Source organism: Chroicocephalus ridibundus, chromosome 2, assembly GCF_963924245.1.
Source record: "Chroicocephalus ridibundus chromosome 2, bChrRid1.1, whole genome shotgun sequence".
Lineage (NCBI taxonomy): Eukaryota > Metazoa > Chordata > Aves > Charadriiformes > Laridae > Chroicocephalus > Chroicocephalus ridibundus.
This window is the reverse complement of record NC_086285.1, coordinates 4,384,979-4,402,809: the sequence shown is the minus strand read 5'-3', so window position 1 is coordinate 4,402,809 and position 17,831 is coordinate 4,384,979. Positions and strand designations below refer to the sequence as shown.

General features: G+C 38.2%; 1 protein-coding gene across 1 annotated transcript in view; it reads right to left on the bottom strand.

Moving 5' to 3' along the window:
* The window catches only part of LOC134512354 (vasoactive intestinal polypeptide receptor 1-like), a 37,670-nt gene extending 23,893 nt beyond the window's left edge, over positions 1 to 13,777 (bottom strand). Inside the window, exons 1-2 of the mRNA XM_063327794.1 lie at positions 13,714 to 13,777; positions 7,826 to 7,908 (exon numbers count right to left, since the gene is read on the bottom strand). Coding sequence (XP_063183864.1) covers positions 7,826 to 7,908; positions 13,714 to 13,777 — 147 coding nt within the window. The remainder of the gene's footprint in view (positions 1 to 7,825; positions 7,909 to 13,713) is intronic.
* Between the last annotated feature and the right edge of the window lie 4,054 nt (positions 13,778 to 17,831).

Sequence of the window (17,831 nt, the reverse complement as noted above, 5' to 3'; positions counted from 1 at the left end):
TAATCTAAGTGACTACAAAATTTTATCAACGTATTATCTGAGGATGCTACACACTCCTTAGGCAGAGGCTGTGTTTCCATTTTACCAGATGAAGAAATGAGAAAAAATGAATTACTTGTTTGGGGAGTTTAAAGAGGGATATTTATCTCACAGATTAAGATACCTACATTTAAACAACTAAATGGATTTCTAGACATGAGCTGTTGAATAGAGTCTAGATTAATCTTCTTAAGTACAGATACTTTGTGTCATTTAGGTGCTGTTATGTATTTTACTTGGCCTTCATCTTCCACTCCAGAAAGTTTTATGGCACCTGTAGTCCTGTATCATATCTACTGTGATTGTGAAGATGTTTCTGATACTCTAGAATGTCCCAAAATAATTGCCTCTGGAAAAGCAATTAAATACTGAGAAAGAATCTACAATGTCAGTGTCTACACGTGATCTTTTTATCTGAGCTTCTTTTGCAGTCCATGAAAATTTAAAGGATGTCTCACTCAGCCAGGAATGTTTAGTGCTGTTTTGGATGCTACAGGGTATCCCAGCTCTCTTGTATAGATTCTGCATTGATTTTGCCAGCCACATGTAGAAGTCTCAAATGCATTATTTGATGTCTCAAATATTTCTACACAACCATGTTTAGGTAACTGAATTAAACCTAGAGTCATTAGGGTCAATAGAGTCTAGAAGCCAACTGAACTGTATTCAAACAAGTAAACACCGCACCAAAGCCTCTTTTGGGATATGGATCTTCAAGACACAGGGAGTCTTACGTGGAATAGAGCAGACGGTTTTCTCCCTTGCAAGCTATGCTATTCAAGGCAAAAAAAGGGGCTCAGGGGGTAGTGATTTTAATTGGAATGATGGATTGAAGGCTTTTCTGAGACATTTCTGTGGAGGACTGTAGGCCATTCTAAACCTCTAATGACTTTGAAAACACGGTATGGATGAAAACATCACTGCTATCTTGCCGTTTCAGTCTCAGGGAGTTGATTTATTGGCCTTCAGAATGTTTTAAGTGAGCAGTGCAACCAGGACTTCTTTTAGCCTCCACAGAAACTTAACTGGAAGTCATGTAGACTATTACATCTTAGCAATAATATCTGCCTAGGGGGAAAAAAATAGAACACGACTGTATCTTTAAAAACTTTTAAAAATTCTGCCTACATTTGGGTTTTAAAGTAGCATAGACAGTCTGCTTTTAATTATGAGACCCTGGAGATGGTTCATACGTCCTAATATTAGAACAGAAAGAGGATTAAGGACACTGTTTGAAAAGAAAATTAAGACATGGCTTTTTTCATGCATTATATTCCTCCAGTGAGTAATTTGAAATACATTTTATATATCAGCATGAGTGACTTTTAAAATAGTACTTCTTGCTGTTCAACTATAGTAACAAAATTCTGAAATGAAATTTTTCAGGTATTAATAGGATCCCTGCTCATCACTTTATATTTTAACATACATTTCACTTACATTAGGCCTATGTAACAAAAAACTGATTTGAGTAATAGTAACAAAATGATTGCTACATAAATCTCTCACTGTTGGGTTTATAAAGATGGATTCAGCTGGACAGGAAAGAAGCAATTTCTCTACTTTCTGGAATTTCTGGACTCTGTTACTGCTGAGAAACTTTGTATTTAGAATATTCTTAGGTTTGATGTTTAAAAGTCATGACAATTTACCATCTATACTGAGTTCTCTGTTAAAAGACTTGAAAGCAACAGCTAGTCATAACCAAAAATGAAATCAACTATGAAAGGAGATTCAAAATGTCTTTGAGAAACAAACACTTGGGAGAGATGGGTTGACTTAAAAAATGAGGCTGGTGTTGTCAACTTACAATCATGTAGCCTTACTGGAAGTAATCCCACTGTTACCAAAAAAAAAAAAAAAAAGAAAAGGAAAAAAAAAGAAAAAAAAAGAAAAAATGACATGTATACAAGAAATTGTGAACAGTGATGATGCTTCAATTTCAATTTGTTGGTTTTTCTTTTTCTCAGGCTTTAAGGAAAAGAAAGACAATTAAAGAAAAGCCTTCTGGGCAGAATATTAGTTGTGATTTGTTGGCTATGGCTTACTTATTTTTTGTTATTAATCTCACAATGCCTTGAGAGAAAAGTGCATGTTGTTACTCTAATCTGCCTACAGTTGTTAGGTGATGGGGCTTTCTATAAAAGAGAGGCTCTGCATTTGTTACAGGGACATAGTATTGCAATTTGAGAGGCATCTGCTGTAATGACTGAGCTCTCATAGGAAGAGAGTAGCTCCTGTTCACCTTAGAAAAGGAAAATTTAGGAACCAAAACAAAGCAGATATTTCTGAGCAGGTATGTCCAACCTGGCAGAGTCTTCCCTGCCACAGTAATAAGTGTAAGAGGCTGATTTAAAATGCTATTACTTGAATCAACATTTCCTAGTAGCTAGGCAGTAACCTGGCATGAACCTTACTGAAAACCACAGTGGAGTGCCTTCACCCTAAGGCTTACACAATAAACTCAGAGGTTTCTTGCAGTGTTGTAGACAGGACTCAAGGAACGGAGCTGTGCATTGCTGAGCAGCATAACACGAAGACCTTTTGCTGGCTTGAACATCAGTGACCAGCCAAAATTCACAGGGGCATTTTAAATCTAAGTCCTAACCACTGAAACAATCTTGCCTGGAACAAAGCAATCACATAATGATCAATAAAAAGTTACTTATGAGAGGTAGGAGCATGCTAAAAGCCTGAGACAGTTTAATTGTTTTGTATTTCCTCTGTCACATGATAGTTTATTTATTTGCCCAAACCTGAACAGAAAAAAAAAAAATAGCCAACGGCATTTTGGGCTATGCTTTGCTCATGTTGGACAACTTCAGACTTAGCAAGCACTGGTAAGAGAGATTTTCTTGTGACATCCTCATGCCATACTTAGTGCAACTTAGTTAAAAGCAATCTTCCCTGAGAGCCTATCCAAAGATGGTGCCCCTAGGCTGTTGTGGTGGTAGAAAAACTGTAATTTAGATGTCACATAAGAGACACATCTTCACTCATTAAGAAGTCCATTAGCACACTTGGGGAAAAGTAGGAACATTTTTTATGCTCTCTGAAAACAAGGGAAGTGCTTCAAAGCTGGACATCAAATATATTAGTCAAAGTTTGAACAAGTGATTCAACGGGATCAAAGAGCCAGAAGTAAATTGGTAACACTTAGTCTTTTTGAAAATTAATAAAAAAATTGAAGAAGTGGCTGAATTCACTGATAAGATGGGAAGGTTTCAAGAACTTGAAGGGTCTTTCCAGTCATCTGATTCAGTTTCCAATGCCGTGCAATCCTAAAACCTCTCAAATAGGTTTTGCGTCAAGTGCATAAATCATTTACTAAGAATATTAATCACTGTTCTTTTTGCTTCTATCTCTATAGGTTGCATTCGTGTCTCAGATCTCATCTCAGATCTGCTCTGAAATCATCTCTGTACTCCCTGTTCTCCCTGTCTGTGCTTCCCCTGTTCAATTTTTCTGATATAACTCTGATGCCTGAATATTTAACTCTCCCTCGCACAAAACTGGAGTTCTCTGCCATTCACGTCACACACAGACTCCCATCTTGGAGGATTAAAACTCACCTGGTATTTTAGGATACAGAATGGCACAGCACACATTCAAAACTCCTGCATCCCCTGCCTGTTTTTAACTGTGTAATGAAGCATTCAGTTAATCCTGAAAGTTGGCCAGTGATGACAAAGACACAGTGCAGAGAACCAGGATATGCTCTGAAATGCATGCATTTTTTTCAACTGAAATTTTGATGAACTGGAAAGGCGTATGGGATGGAAGGAGACTCATGGAAAATGTTGAACCCGGGTCAAATAACTGAAGAAGACAAAGAAAACCTCAGCCTCTTTCATAAACTACTCATTCTGATGCATATAACTCAACAAAATGTTCCATAAGGCCTATCTCCTTCCATCTGCTTAACTTCTTTCTCAAAAAGCCAAGTGTGAATTAGAAAGCTTTGAGACTGGGAAGCACAGGTCACTGAAGTCAGGGCCAATTTTCACATGTTCTTTGGAGGAAACTGGAACCAACTGCGAGCTTCATAACCTCTTGTCCATTTTAGTACAGCTACATTCATAATCACCACAGTAAGGTTCTACCTATCCACTGTGCCCCATAAGTAATTCTGGGATATTTATAATGTAGTATATGTAGTATTATGTTCTGTCAGAAAACTACAAGAAACTACAAAAAACAACCAAAGATTTCTTATGCAGCAAAATAGTCCACTGCTCAAATGCGATTGTGGATAGAGATGAGCATCCACTTTGTTTCTACTATACCCAAACCATGTTTACCGCTCTTGATTTTGATTGACAAGCATGAGGTCACCACAGCAGTGACATGACTCCAGTCACCAGCAACTTATTTGGCTATCATAGGAAGTCCTGCCCTCAACTTGCACGCTCTGACACAGTCTTGATCCCAGAAGCTTTCAACCCCAAAGGTAAAGACCTATTTGCAATCTGTCTCTTCAGCCAGTTAAACAGATTATTTCAGGAGTCTTTTTCACTGAAAATGACTACCTAGAGGACATTTTCAGTGTTTGTTTTCTCTTTCTAACTCGATTACCTATGGAACAAAAGAAGCTGAGACACTGACTGCCTTACAGCCATTTAGAGGACTATCTTGTCAAGATTGTTTTTAAGACATTGGAGTAATGTTTGAATGCTTCTCTGTGTATTGGATTGTATTTATCTGGCTGTATTTAACTGCATAGCCTTATACAGAACATTACTTGCTATACATACATATCCATGTATATCAATATATCTATTTGCTCATAAGTATTCTGTATGTGACAATACAGCCATACTAATTTATTGTGTTTATAAGCCCCATGTAATTAGTATTACCTTGAGAAAAATGAAAATTAATTTATTAGATCTATGCTAAATTTGGTAGCACATTTAATTACCATGAACACTGAAAGAATAACAGAACACTATTAACCAAGGATCCTCATTTTCTGCTATTGCAAGTATTCCTCCAAATTAAAGAGAAATTTCTCCCTTTCTGCATGTGTAGCATGTTTGCTTAAAGGTGAGGTTCATGTCACCTAACCCAAGAACTGAAACCTACATGTCAAAGTCCATCAGCAAGTTCACTCAACTGAAGCCATAGCCATCGTTCTTGCGAGTGTTTCCACCTCTTCCCAGTAGTATTGAAGGCGGCAAAATGAGTAGCTTTAGACAAAATTCCCAATTTTAGATAGATAATTCTAGATGATTAATCTAAACTCCCCACCAAGCCTCCCTTAATGATCAATGAAGACAGACAAGCAGTTCCAGGGAAGGATTCCTCCTACCTCTCTCAGACACCTATTTGAGCACAGAGTGTCTCACTGTACAGGAGCCTGTCTCCCTCCATTAACTGCCTCCAAGACAAAAAAATGCCTAAACAGACTGATCCTTCTACATCTCCAGTTTCCTGTGGAGGTGAATTTAAGGTCTGCAGGGACCGGGTCCCTAGAAGAAGCATGTATGTCCCTCCAACACAAATTAACCAATGGTAGCTGTATCAGAAATTTAGGCACCCAGCTCTGTTTTATTGGGAGCTCAGCATCTTGCCACGGATTTGGATCCATATGCCTGTTACCACAAGAAACGCTGTGTTAAAAAGAATGTATGGCTCAACAATAACCCATCTATGTTTCCATTCTCATTCCCTTCATTGGATCTGACTGAACCCCTTTCCCAGAAATGTGAAAAGCTGTTATACGTTTACAGAAGAAAGCAGTTTAGCTCAGCAGGAAGGACAGTGAATGCGGAATCATTTCTGTTCCCCGTACTCTGTTTCCTGAGACTCTGAACTCTTTAAGACAGGAAAAGTAATTTTTATGCATTTCAGCACCCACTGTTCTCTGTTCATTGTCACTTACAAGCAAAAGGTAATTTTTAATGTCAAGGACTCTATTCTGCAAGGCACAAAATATATCTTGCAACATACAGCTCCCTGTGGAGCTTGTAGGAGATAAAAGTACCCAGTTTCACAGAAGTTTTCAGGATTACCCTTCTGGTTTATTTTCGTATCTGAATAATGAATTATTTGCAGATTCCACACTAGAATTATTTCCCTGCTCTGACATGATCCTTTGAAATATAAAAGAACTATTTGCTCAATACATCCTACGGGGCTCTGGCCTTGCCTGACAGTCTAACTTCGGGTGTAAAGCTTCCCACGAGACCCAGTTTGTGACACAAAAACCACTGATATTTAGAGCACTGACTCTTACCAGACATGTAGTGGGAGTTCATATATGATCAATACTTTGAGGCCAAAACCTACGTAGAGCATAGAGTTTGTAGAATTTCTTTTATTATGGGCATAGTCTGCTGCAATATGCTAGAACACTAAAATAACATGTGGCAGCCCACAGATGGGCATGATGCATCACTTCAGGGTAGCTCCACTCTGCTGACAGCTGCAAGAATAACTTGTGCCTCTATTATGTGTAAAAAATCTAGTCCAGATGCCAAAGTCACTCTACCTATAGCAGTGTAACACTTTAGGCTGACTAGTTTTCCCTGAAAGAAGGATATTACACATGATAATAACTATACATGACAAGGTTTATGTAGCAAGGACCTATATCCTATCACTTTTACATACAGCTGGTGTAAATACAGAGGAAAAAAACAAGTTCCAGAGGATGTGACATGCGGGTGTGAAAAATTTACATCCCATCTTTCATCTTTTAAAGCTGGAGCATCCAGAGCAGTCTGTGACCATCTAGGTTCCTGCTATCATCACTGGAAGAAAACAGGCCCTAGAGGAATGCTCACCCCATCTGTCATTCTCAGGACAAGATGAGATGCCTCCTGGGGAGGTGACTGTTTCCTCCTTGACTGCAACGGGAGCCTGAATCTCAGCCTCCACTGAACATTTAACTGTGAAATGGCTTAATTAATTAATGAGTCCCTGGGAATCACACCCAGAGGAAGGTTTCCAAACACTTCTCTGGGGCTGAAGATTGAGGGGAAAGAGGATATATGACTGTACTTGTACTTACACTAGCTTTTGCTAACCAGTCCAGGCTGTGCCAGCAGTTGAGTGTGGGGCTTAGGCAGAGACATACGTGCTTGAATCTTGTCTCTGTGCTCATACATCTTCCCTGATGTCTAATGTTACAATCTCACCTGCTGCCTCCAGTGCATAGCAGACATAAGGCAGTTCATGCTTCTGCTTGGTGATATTGTAAGCAGATGCCTTCAGCAGTAAAAACATCAGTGCCCTCTCAAAGAGGTAAATGTCCCAAATCCATCAGGAGAACTATTCCTTTTTAGTTATCCTCCTTCTTCGGCAAAGTTGCCTTTCTCAGGACAACTGGGACAGCAAGCTGTTCCTTTCTGTCTCTCTGAAGCCATGCTACAGCTATTCTGATTTAGGGATGTTTCTCTATCCTTTGGAAACTGCAATTCTAATGAATGGAAATGAAAAGACATTTATTAATAGCATCTTTGGGCTGGAAAATTTTAAAGAAAAGAGCTGGGTCAAACCTCCAACTCAGAAATATTTTTTTCTTTCCTCCCCTCCTACATCCCCATCCCCTTTTTTTAAACTTGTCCTTATGTTTCTTTCTTCCTACCTGTTCCCTGTTCCGAGAAAAGTTACCCTCCTTCTGCAGACAGCCCCCCCTCCACCCCCCCGGATCCTGCGGGGCAGCTGCAGAGCCATCCAGCTGTGGCCAGCAGTGTCAGGAGCCAGATGTGTGGTGCCCCACCTCTTCCCCCAACCCCCTCCCCCGCCTCAACCCCAGAGAGGACCATCCCCGGGCACTCACCAGCGGGAGCAGCAGCCAGCACAAACTTAGCATCCTCCGCAGCAGCCGCCGGGTCCTCCCCGCTCCCTCTGCCTGTTGTGAAGCTGCCAAAAGCCGAGGTTCTCCCCGCCCCTACCTGCCCAAGACCCGCCCCGAAGAGCCTTGTACCTCCCTCCCCGGCCACCCGGGACCATCCTGGGGGAGCCCGGCACCTTCTCACCCCGCAGGACCAGGTGTGATGCGGAGGGAAGGAGATTCTACAGCATCCTCGTGGGATTTTGGACCTACGTCTACGAACCCCTCCTCTGGTCACCCAACTGCAAAACTCCAGGAAGCTGGAGCACTGACTGGTCTTTTAGGGTGTATTTGGAAGCAGATGTTCTCTGTGCAAGAAGACGTGCTGTCTCCTTCTGCAAACGGACTTGAGCTTGCTGTTGGTGGCAGCAGTTTTTCAAAGGATCTGGGTTTTCAGTGGGTCTGGCAGTCTGGTATTCCCTGGGAACTCTTCGAGATGGAGTTTCTGGGTTTTGGCATCCCACTCCTCTCAGATGGAAAAATTTGAGCAGTGATTTCCCCCACAAGCTGCATAAGGTCTTTGTGGCCCTTGTGTTGCAAAGAAGCCTTGGATGTAGCTTTATTTCTTGGTGCAATAGGTAAAAGCTAAAGCCCTCTTTTGCCCACAACTTAGAATTTGTGGGGGAAAAGATAGGCAACAACAACAAAAAAAAAAAAAAACCACAATTTTTTAAAGGTTGGGGTTCATAGGACCTAGGCACCAGTTCTGGGTTTTGCCACAGTAAATATTGCACCAAGCTATTTTCAGGGCCTGGGAGAGCAGGAATTGTGGCCATGAAAAAAGCATTTTTTCTTGATAAGATTGTAAGGGTTATTTCATATCCTGTTTGTCTTTCATTATTTCCCAATGGTGTTGAACACAAGAGTTCTCTTTAGTCAGACAAGATCCAGGGCTCAACTAAGTTACCCCAAAATAGGCATCTAATGCCTTTTGAGGAAATACATGGTTTTGCAGCTATCTTTGTAATTGTACTTATCTCCTCTAAGTCCTATATCATGTTTGAGAGCTCCACCTAGATATTTCAGATATACAAGGGCACCTTGAGTGGTATTCCTTACTTACATTCAAGAAACTGAGTCGTGTCAGTGGTATCTACTAATTTCTCTCTTTGCACCCTGATATGCCTTACCAAATCCCTCTGTTGTAAGGGGAATTTAGACAACTGGTTCATGTGTGGAAAGCTGCATTAAAATGAGGAAATGTGTGTGGTTTGTATCAGGATGTCTTAGACCTTAGTCTTTTAGACCACCTCAGTCTTTCAAATCAAAGAAATTTGCGTCTAAAATCAAATAGTACCCCTAGGCTTATGCTAGAGAGACAGTCAGTTCTATAACCTGTGAAGAATAAACAGTGGGATGAAGACATAGATTTGTGGGATAACATTTGTAATCTAATTCTCATTTACCTCCCCTTTTCTAGATGGTTGTCCTTCCTTGTTGCATAATAGCGTCTGGTCACTTACTTGCATAGATAAGCCTCAAATGTTACTCCAAAAATCAAGTCTGTTATAAAATAAAGAGATTAAAATATAAAAAAAAGTCATTTGCAGTTTGATTTTGACTGGTTTTCCCCATCTATAATGTAGGAGTTAAAGCTGTGGCCAACTCTCACTAGTCAGTAAGCTGGTTCCCATCACATCAGAATAATTTTTAGGATCCCACTACAAGGCAGGCATCACATGGTATCAAGCACTTCCTAATTCTAATGCAAAAGAAAATGCAAAGCAGAAGCCTATCAAATGCCCCCAGAATAGGAAAAGATTATAATTCCTGCTGAACAGTATTCAACTAACTTGAATATGCAAGGTCATAGAATAATAGAATAATTCCAATCAGAAGGGACCTATGGACATCTGGCCCCAACCATCTCCTCCCCTCAAAATAGGTCAAATTTCAAAGGCAGACCATGTCACTCAGGGATTTGGTTGCTGTGTTTCAAAAAAAATAAATGTTCTCAAGAGTCACACTACAACCACAAAGATGCAATTAAATTAATATCAGCATGAAATTCCAGTCCACAATATTTCAACTGGATTCCATTAGTTAAGGCCTCTCACGTAATTTCAATTAAGTCTTTTAGGCCATCATAACACATGAAGTATGAAGCAAAACCAAATGATAACCCTTTTATTTTTTTTTTTGGTATTTTTTTTTTTTGTGTAGTTTCATGACATGGGTGTTCACAGGCAGTCCTTATATATTTTCTCTCCTCTATCTGCTTTTCCTATCTGATCTGCAGCTGATCTGAAAACCAGGCCACTTTCCAATCCTTGAACTTTAAATTAATTAGCTGGAAACTCTTCTTGTAGGAGTTTTTGTCCATGTTAATAAAGAACAAATCCTGCTACTGTTGGGTTTTTGTTAATGTTATAAACCTCACTTACGTTTAAGTCTTTGAATTCCTTAGTCTACTTATATCCTTTAATTACTTTAAACAGATCCTTTTGTAGGCTAAAACACTATTTAGGCTAAACCCTAATTTTTGTTTATCATATTCATTTACTTTATTTATTCTACTCTGTTATTTCTCTGTATGTACTCAAAGACGAACTAATAATGAAATAATATTCTGAATCAATTGATGCCAATTAATGAAAATGATTTGACATTTACTGAGCTGCTCAGAACCTTTGTAGAAGTTGAAGAATGTTTTTTTGATACCATATACTACCTGAATAAGGCTTTTCCATAACAAAAATGCAACTGAATTTCCTCTGTGTGCATATACAAGCACCTCCTTAGACAACAGAAGTATAGTGCACCTGCACCACATTGCAATACAAGCCATCAGCCAGGGAATAAAGGTAAATCTATTGGCATTTCTATATATTCTTTTGATAAATCCCACTAAAGATGCAAGACAAAAAGCCCTGGGAGCATCGGAAGAAGGCTGTGGTTTCTCAAAGCTCATAATCCAGTGGTAAGAGAGAAAATGGCATTAGAGAGACATATTGCAACTATAATTAAGGCCAAACTCCACTGTATTTAAAAAATCGAGGCTGTATAAGAAGCATGGATGCTTTATTCCTGAGGGTGATGTCTGTGCGTCTTGAGAGAGTGGGGTGAAATGAGATTCTAAAGAGAGAAGGCAGTAAATATCAGAGCTTTATAGTTTGTCCAATTCATTTTCTTTGTATACATTAACTTTGTATACAAAAGTAGATACACTATCTACTTTTTTCTTTGGTAAAATTGCCATCTGCTGTGTCCTGGGGCTCTGACTCCATATGTACCCGTACTGTGTTACTGTTACCTAGCCTGACTCCAGGGACACCACAGAAATACAGGCAGAGCGGCAGTCCAGTTCCATCATGCAGTCGTGGACACCGGGCTCATGTGGATTCTGTCCCACATGTTTTAATCTGTAAACTTAATTTCACCCAAGAATCTTTTCAGTATTTCTACTTTAAAAAAAAAAAAAAAAAAAAAAAAAAAAAATCTGACAGTGATCCCTGCTTTATTTCTATTGTATTTTATTTATTGAATAAGAAAGTAATTTTTTCAGGGGTTTTTTTTTTTTTCAATTTACTTTTCCCAGTGACACACAATGCAATCTTCATTCCTATTAATAGTCTCTAAAGAGTTGACAAACCAGCTGTTTCTGTCCTCAGAAATAGTTTTATGCATTATATTATTCATTTGTTTTCTTGCTTTCCTCTGGCCGTTTCAACTCAAGATTCATTCCCATTTGTTTTTCAAGATGAATAGAACAACACTGATTTTTATTCACTCAAATGTGGGTTTAAGACTAAATTTGTTTCCCTCATAAGGGCCAAGAAAAGATCCATGTTTTTCCTAGGTATAGGTTGAGCCTACAAAACAGAAGATAGGTAAACATGAGGAACTTATTTTTAAAAGCATAGAAGTTCAGTTATTAGTGTATAATTTTCTCTTCTTTTTTTAAAGTTTAATAAAGAGAAAGGCATCTTTTATCCAGACATTTGATTATGCCAATTTATCCACTGGCTGTAGAGGGGGCTCAGACCACCAGCTCATCTCACACCCCTATAGTAGTACTTGTCTCATCTAATTTCAGACATGAAGAGTGTAAATGTGAACTGATTATTCCAGCTTATTTTCACAGTCACAGACACCACTGAATGCAATTTGCCTGACTTAATTTAGATGTCTACCGAGGACAAGATAATCAATTCCTGAGGGATTCCACCAACTCTAAAAGCAGTATAGGGTGATCGCTCGGATAGAGATGTTTACTTTAGGAGTGAAATTCCACACGCTAGTATGGATACCTAGTGTAGGCATCTATATGGATGTGTAAGCTAGAAAAGTGAGCTCCCGCTGTGGTTAATAGCCAGTCTAAATTAATTAGTTAGGCCTCCTTTACAGTTATGGGAGTGACATAGAAAGTTTCTGCTAGAAACTCATTTGTACTATATTGTGGTGGGAGGCACTGATTCCTAAGCCATTCTGTCTCTTTTAAGTGACTTCAAAGGGACATGAGAGGTGGAGTTTGTTAAAGACAATGAGAAATTTAGATACCAAAATGTAGGCGTCTACACACAGATTGGATGTTTAAGCTTCCATTGGGATCAATAATCATCTAAAATGGCACCTTCATTTAGTCCATTGAATGGGTTTTGGACTCCGTTGACTATATTGAGATCCCATATAATTTTATACACTTCAAGGCTCAATTATGTTGCCCAATAATAGGTGACCATTGCCAATTGAGGTGCCTTAGTATTTTTAATATTCCCAGGAGACTGGCAGATATGAAACATGGGCACTGGAGGCATGGCAGGTTGAGGCTACCTGGATAAATTCCTTTCTGTGGGCAAATGAATCAAGCCCTGAAATCAAATCAAATAAAATCTGGCCAGATATCTGATTTAAGTTGACTTTTAACATTCAGCTTCACTAAGATGAATCCCATGCTATGTATTTCTCAAAGATGATTTGAAATGCAACAAAGCCTGGCTGAACTCCTTTTCCTAAACCTGTTTTTCATGCCATCACAAACTGTTTCTCCTTAGGATGCTAAGCTTTCTGCAGAGTTGCATCACCTGTTATACTGCACTTCATCAATTATTTCACTTTCTTTATTTAAAGCAGCCCTTTCAATCTCACCTAAAAATAAATACATATACTCTTTTGCCAAGGGGACATTATCATTAGATTTTTGTTTCTTGCTTGTTGTAATTCTGCATATTACAAGGAGCCACATAACTAAATTTTGTACTATCCACAGTTGAACTCCCAGTAAGAAAGGGACTATGTCCGTGACTTTACGAGCAAACTGCTAGTCCCTTCATATATACTAAAGCACTGAGAACATATAAAAAGTCTCAAAGTTCGTTTTCTTCTTCACCTTCCTAGGTGTGGTAAATTATTCGCTTATAACAGAAGATAGTTTCTGTAGTAATTTTAAAGATGCATGGATGTTATTACAACCAGTACCAGCTGAATAAGTATTGTTGATGTCATTCATTTCTGTTCTTTCAACAGAAGATATTACTGCATACTTCTAATGACCCCAGAGATAGCACAATGCATTAAGGCTATTTGAAAGACACTTTGGAAAGGTAGATGATAAGGAGAGCAGACCTGTCACAAAAGCTGTATGAGGAAATCTGTGGGATCTACAGAATTTTTACAGCAGTGGCAAGCCAGAGTGTTCTGCTGTCAAAAATTATGGTAGAAGAATTCTTGCTCTGCCTTTCTGTGTAACTCTTCACATTAAACATAAGTAAATGTGGTCAGCTCTGTTATGATTATACACCAAGACACAAACTTTTCTCTTAACAATGAATAGAAGACTGTCCACCACTGGTTTTCTACACAACAACACAGTTCTTCATGTGTTCAGTTCTTACTGTCATTCAACATAATCTTCTCAGCATCTCTTCCTAGTGTCTCAGCTTTGTGGAAATACCACATCGCACTCCGTTCAACGCAAAGCCCAAACCAATGGGAAGAGCTTTCTGAGAGTTGGATCAAGTCCAAAGCTTACATCTACCCAAGTAAATCAAAATGTGCAAGGGCTCATTCTGTGTTTGCAAAAGCAAGTAGTGGAGATGGTTCCTGTCCATATGGCCAGCTTTTCTTTCCCTCAGAGACAGCTCAACCTCACCCCTACCATCTATTGGAAACAGTCTCTGGACTGTGCTATCACCTGCGTTCTGCCGAGGCATGTTCTAAAAGAGTTCTAGGCCAGACCATCCAGATAATATGCTAACAATTAAACAATATAAACGCCACAAACACTCCAATGCTTCTGTCTATCCCTGACCCTTCTTATATTCTTGTACTCATGCCATGAAGATAGCCCCCCTCTGAAGACACATGTATGTTTTCAGGAGATGATAAGGGTGCAAATATATTCACAGAAATTTTGAATGGCTAGCAGGAGCATCACTTCTTGGAGGAACAGTGTAAAGATGGTGATACATGGGTGTGATGCAAATACCTTATGTATGGGTTTGATGAGTTGGCCGGTTTCTTGAAAGTCATAGGACGGCATAAAGAAAAGCCAATTAGGAGGATGATTAGCTAAGAAATTATTACCTTTTGATCAGCTAAGAATTACACGCAGAACAAGATTTCAGTATGTAAACACATTGATTATTTTTTTTAATGAACGGTTATTAGAAAAATAATGCAAAATATCTAAATAGTGATAAATACAAAGACTTAAGTCTGATATACATTCATCCACCATTCTTATGTCATGAATTCACCCCTGACCCTAGAAACTATGAGGTTCTTCCCACCCTCTTTAAGTTTTTATGTTGTTGATATGTCCAGCTGAGCTTCTCATGTCATAGCTCTATTTGTAATGAAAGAAGAAAAGCAGACGTGCTTTGGTGCCTTTTTTTTCTGATTTTTTTCTTATATTTTTATTTTACCATTAGACCAATTGGATCCTCTATGCCATTGGCTATACTGATTAAGTGAATCCAACATGTAAATCCTTTATGTCATCTACTCCCTGGAGACTCATTATTCTGAGTGCTGGCATTTTGGAAAAGGAGAACTAAAGAAAAATGAAATCATAACAGGAAACAAAAGCTTTCCCGTAAGCAAAACTTTCTGTGCTCAAGGCCAAGCACTGCAAGCTATGCGTAGGGGGAAATTAGTTGACTCAATTTCTGGGAGTACAAAATACTGTAGCTAAAGATTTCTGAGTCACAGCCCTCAGATGGGACAGAATAAAGTCTTACAGGGATGAAACTTTCTTGTAGGTCTTCGAGCTACAGTTGTAGTCATTAGCGCATTGATATTTGCCCTAAAAAGTAACTACCTCAGGAAAACAGGACCATCAATGCCTAGGATTAAACAGAGAATTTTTTAGGTATCTATACAAAACATATCAACAACAGTTTACTCCCTTTAAAACACATATTTGGGCTATGGAAGGAGAACTATAGAATGCCTCCATTGACATTAATCATGGATTAAAGCCTTGTATTAGTTTCCTCTAAAGGGACTCAGTCCCCAGGAATGCCAGTTAGGTTTCTGTTCTGAACTTCGTTGTGGAAGGGCATCTCTCTCCTTTTCTACTGACTACAGTGTACTTAGGGAGACTCTCCCTTTGTGTGACATACCTAAAGTCTGACAAAGGGGATGCTGCAAATTATGTTCCCTAAATGCTACCCTGAGGAGCACGTGTAAGTAACTGCACAATCTAAGCTGACACACATCTCAGAAACAGCTATCCTTTCAGACTGTTAGGAGCTGAAGTGTTTCACAAATAATATCTGACAGGCTAATAATAAGAAAGGATCAAATATAAAATATATTTAAAAACCCAAAGTCAACTTTGACTATGAAAACTACCACAGGGAGACTTTTTTCTCTTTTCTTCTTTATTCCCACTTCCCTCCCTACCTTTCTTTCTCTTTCCTTTTCTAGTATAAAAGATTTCCCCTCCAGAAGAGATTAAATACTTTTTTAAAAAAATAATATCTTATGGTTATCAAAGGGTTTTCAAATAACTGCTTTTAGATTTGATGAAAACCATATTTGAAATAACATATCTAGAGAAAAATCACAATCCAAACCAACAATCAATGAACAGGTCCATCTGTTAGTTGCAGAATATCTCTTCATGAAAGATCAATAGAAATAAAGTGGAATACCTTTTTATTTTTATTTTTTTTTTAGAGCTAGACTTTTATTTTGTGTTAACACAAGTGTGGTGGCAACAGATAATTGTCACCTTACCCTCTGATACAGAAGTGCAGGAGGAAAAAATCCATGAACCTCCCCCAGGAATAGACCAATGAAACAAAGAAGAGTTTTCATCCTGCAAAATTTGTGAACTTGCAACAGTTTAATTGATCTGCAACAGTTCAACTAATCTGCAGGGAAACTGTAATAAAATAGATTTGTCACTACTGTGGCATTCACAAGGAAATTAAAAAGAAATGTTGATTTGATTCAAAGTGAGAATATTGTTTAAACTTTTGGCAAATCAGTAAGCAAAAAGAACATCTGGGGTCAAAATTAAGGCTGTAGTCATTGCTTAAGTGACATTCTTTTTTGAGCAAACAACATTTCAGGAGACTAGATTGTATATTTTATTGCTGTATCTGCTACATATTTTTTGTCATTAAATATTTTTTTGTAGTAACTCTACAATATGACATATTAAGGGTAAGTGGATGCAATTTTGAGTGTTAGTTGAAAAATCTGTATTTTAAGAAAACAGTAGCAATGGAAGCAGAATGCCACATGAGCTAATTTTGCAACTCAAGTGACGTTATTTGAATCCTGGCTAGCAAATGAACCATTGCTTGATTTATTAATTCTAGATGAAGCTAACTACATTGTTTTTATCGTAAGTATGTAGGGAAGATGCTCTTTTTCTAGTTACGTTGAGCTTGTCCATTGTTACTCTTATTTTTGTAGGGGCCATTATAAATAACAAAAATAAAAATGGGTGAGAAAAGACATCAAAACTATTTTCTTTCTATTAAAAAATTAATGTAATTCAACCTGCACAATATTGAGTGTATTGCACAATTATATTCAGAGAATTAAGCTATTTTCTACAGCATTAGTTGAATAATGTGAGAAAATTCTTATTGTAAATACCCATGAAAAATAGCTGCATGAAAACCTAGTCTGTATTAGGATTGATCTATACCCAGGAACTCACGAATAGAAACTACATAACATCTAACTCAGCATTATAATTGATTTACACCCAAGAAAGCAGGAATAAGCAGTGTAAGTGTGCCATAAAGCACAGAAAGGGGACAAACTTACCATTTGGGATTGGGAGGTTTTACCTTTTCAGAGCTCCTATTGTATGAACTCGCTTATTCGTCCAAAATTTCCTTTCTTTTGAAGACAATTGTGATTGCCTTCCTCTGCTTTCTCCAACAGTATTTCAAAATGAGTAAAAAAACTCCAGACTTATGGTAGTCAGGCCCGAGAACATAAAACCATAAAGTTCCCATTAAACAGGGATAATTCCATTTATATTTATAATAGCTAGTTTGCTGTGCTGAACATGGTGAACAGTTCATCATTTAGATGTATTTACTGAAGCCCTTTTCCTGTTACTTATTTTTTTATAAACAAGTTTTAATTGTCCCAGATTAATAGTTTGAAAAAGTGGTGAATAATGGTTGCATACTGACAAACTAACTTTGACTTGAAGCTTCAGGCACTTGGTACCTTTACATCCACGATTACACTAACAGTTTCTGGTCTTAGTTTCCTCATGCAGAAGTTACAGTGATTATTTCAATACTTGAGTTTTTTGGGTTTTGTTTTTTTTTTTTTTTTCCTGTCTTTACTATTTAATATTCACCTGAAGAGATCATGAGCGTAAATGTTTCCCTACTTTTTTCTTCCTCTCCGAGTGAAAATAGTTGTGAAAAAATGAAAGTAGAAAACAAGTCCATCACAAAATCCTTTCCATAGCTTTGGTGAAAGAATTCTTTAATGTCACTCTAATCTGTAAGGAGAGTCAAGGTTTACA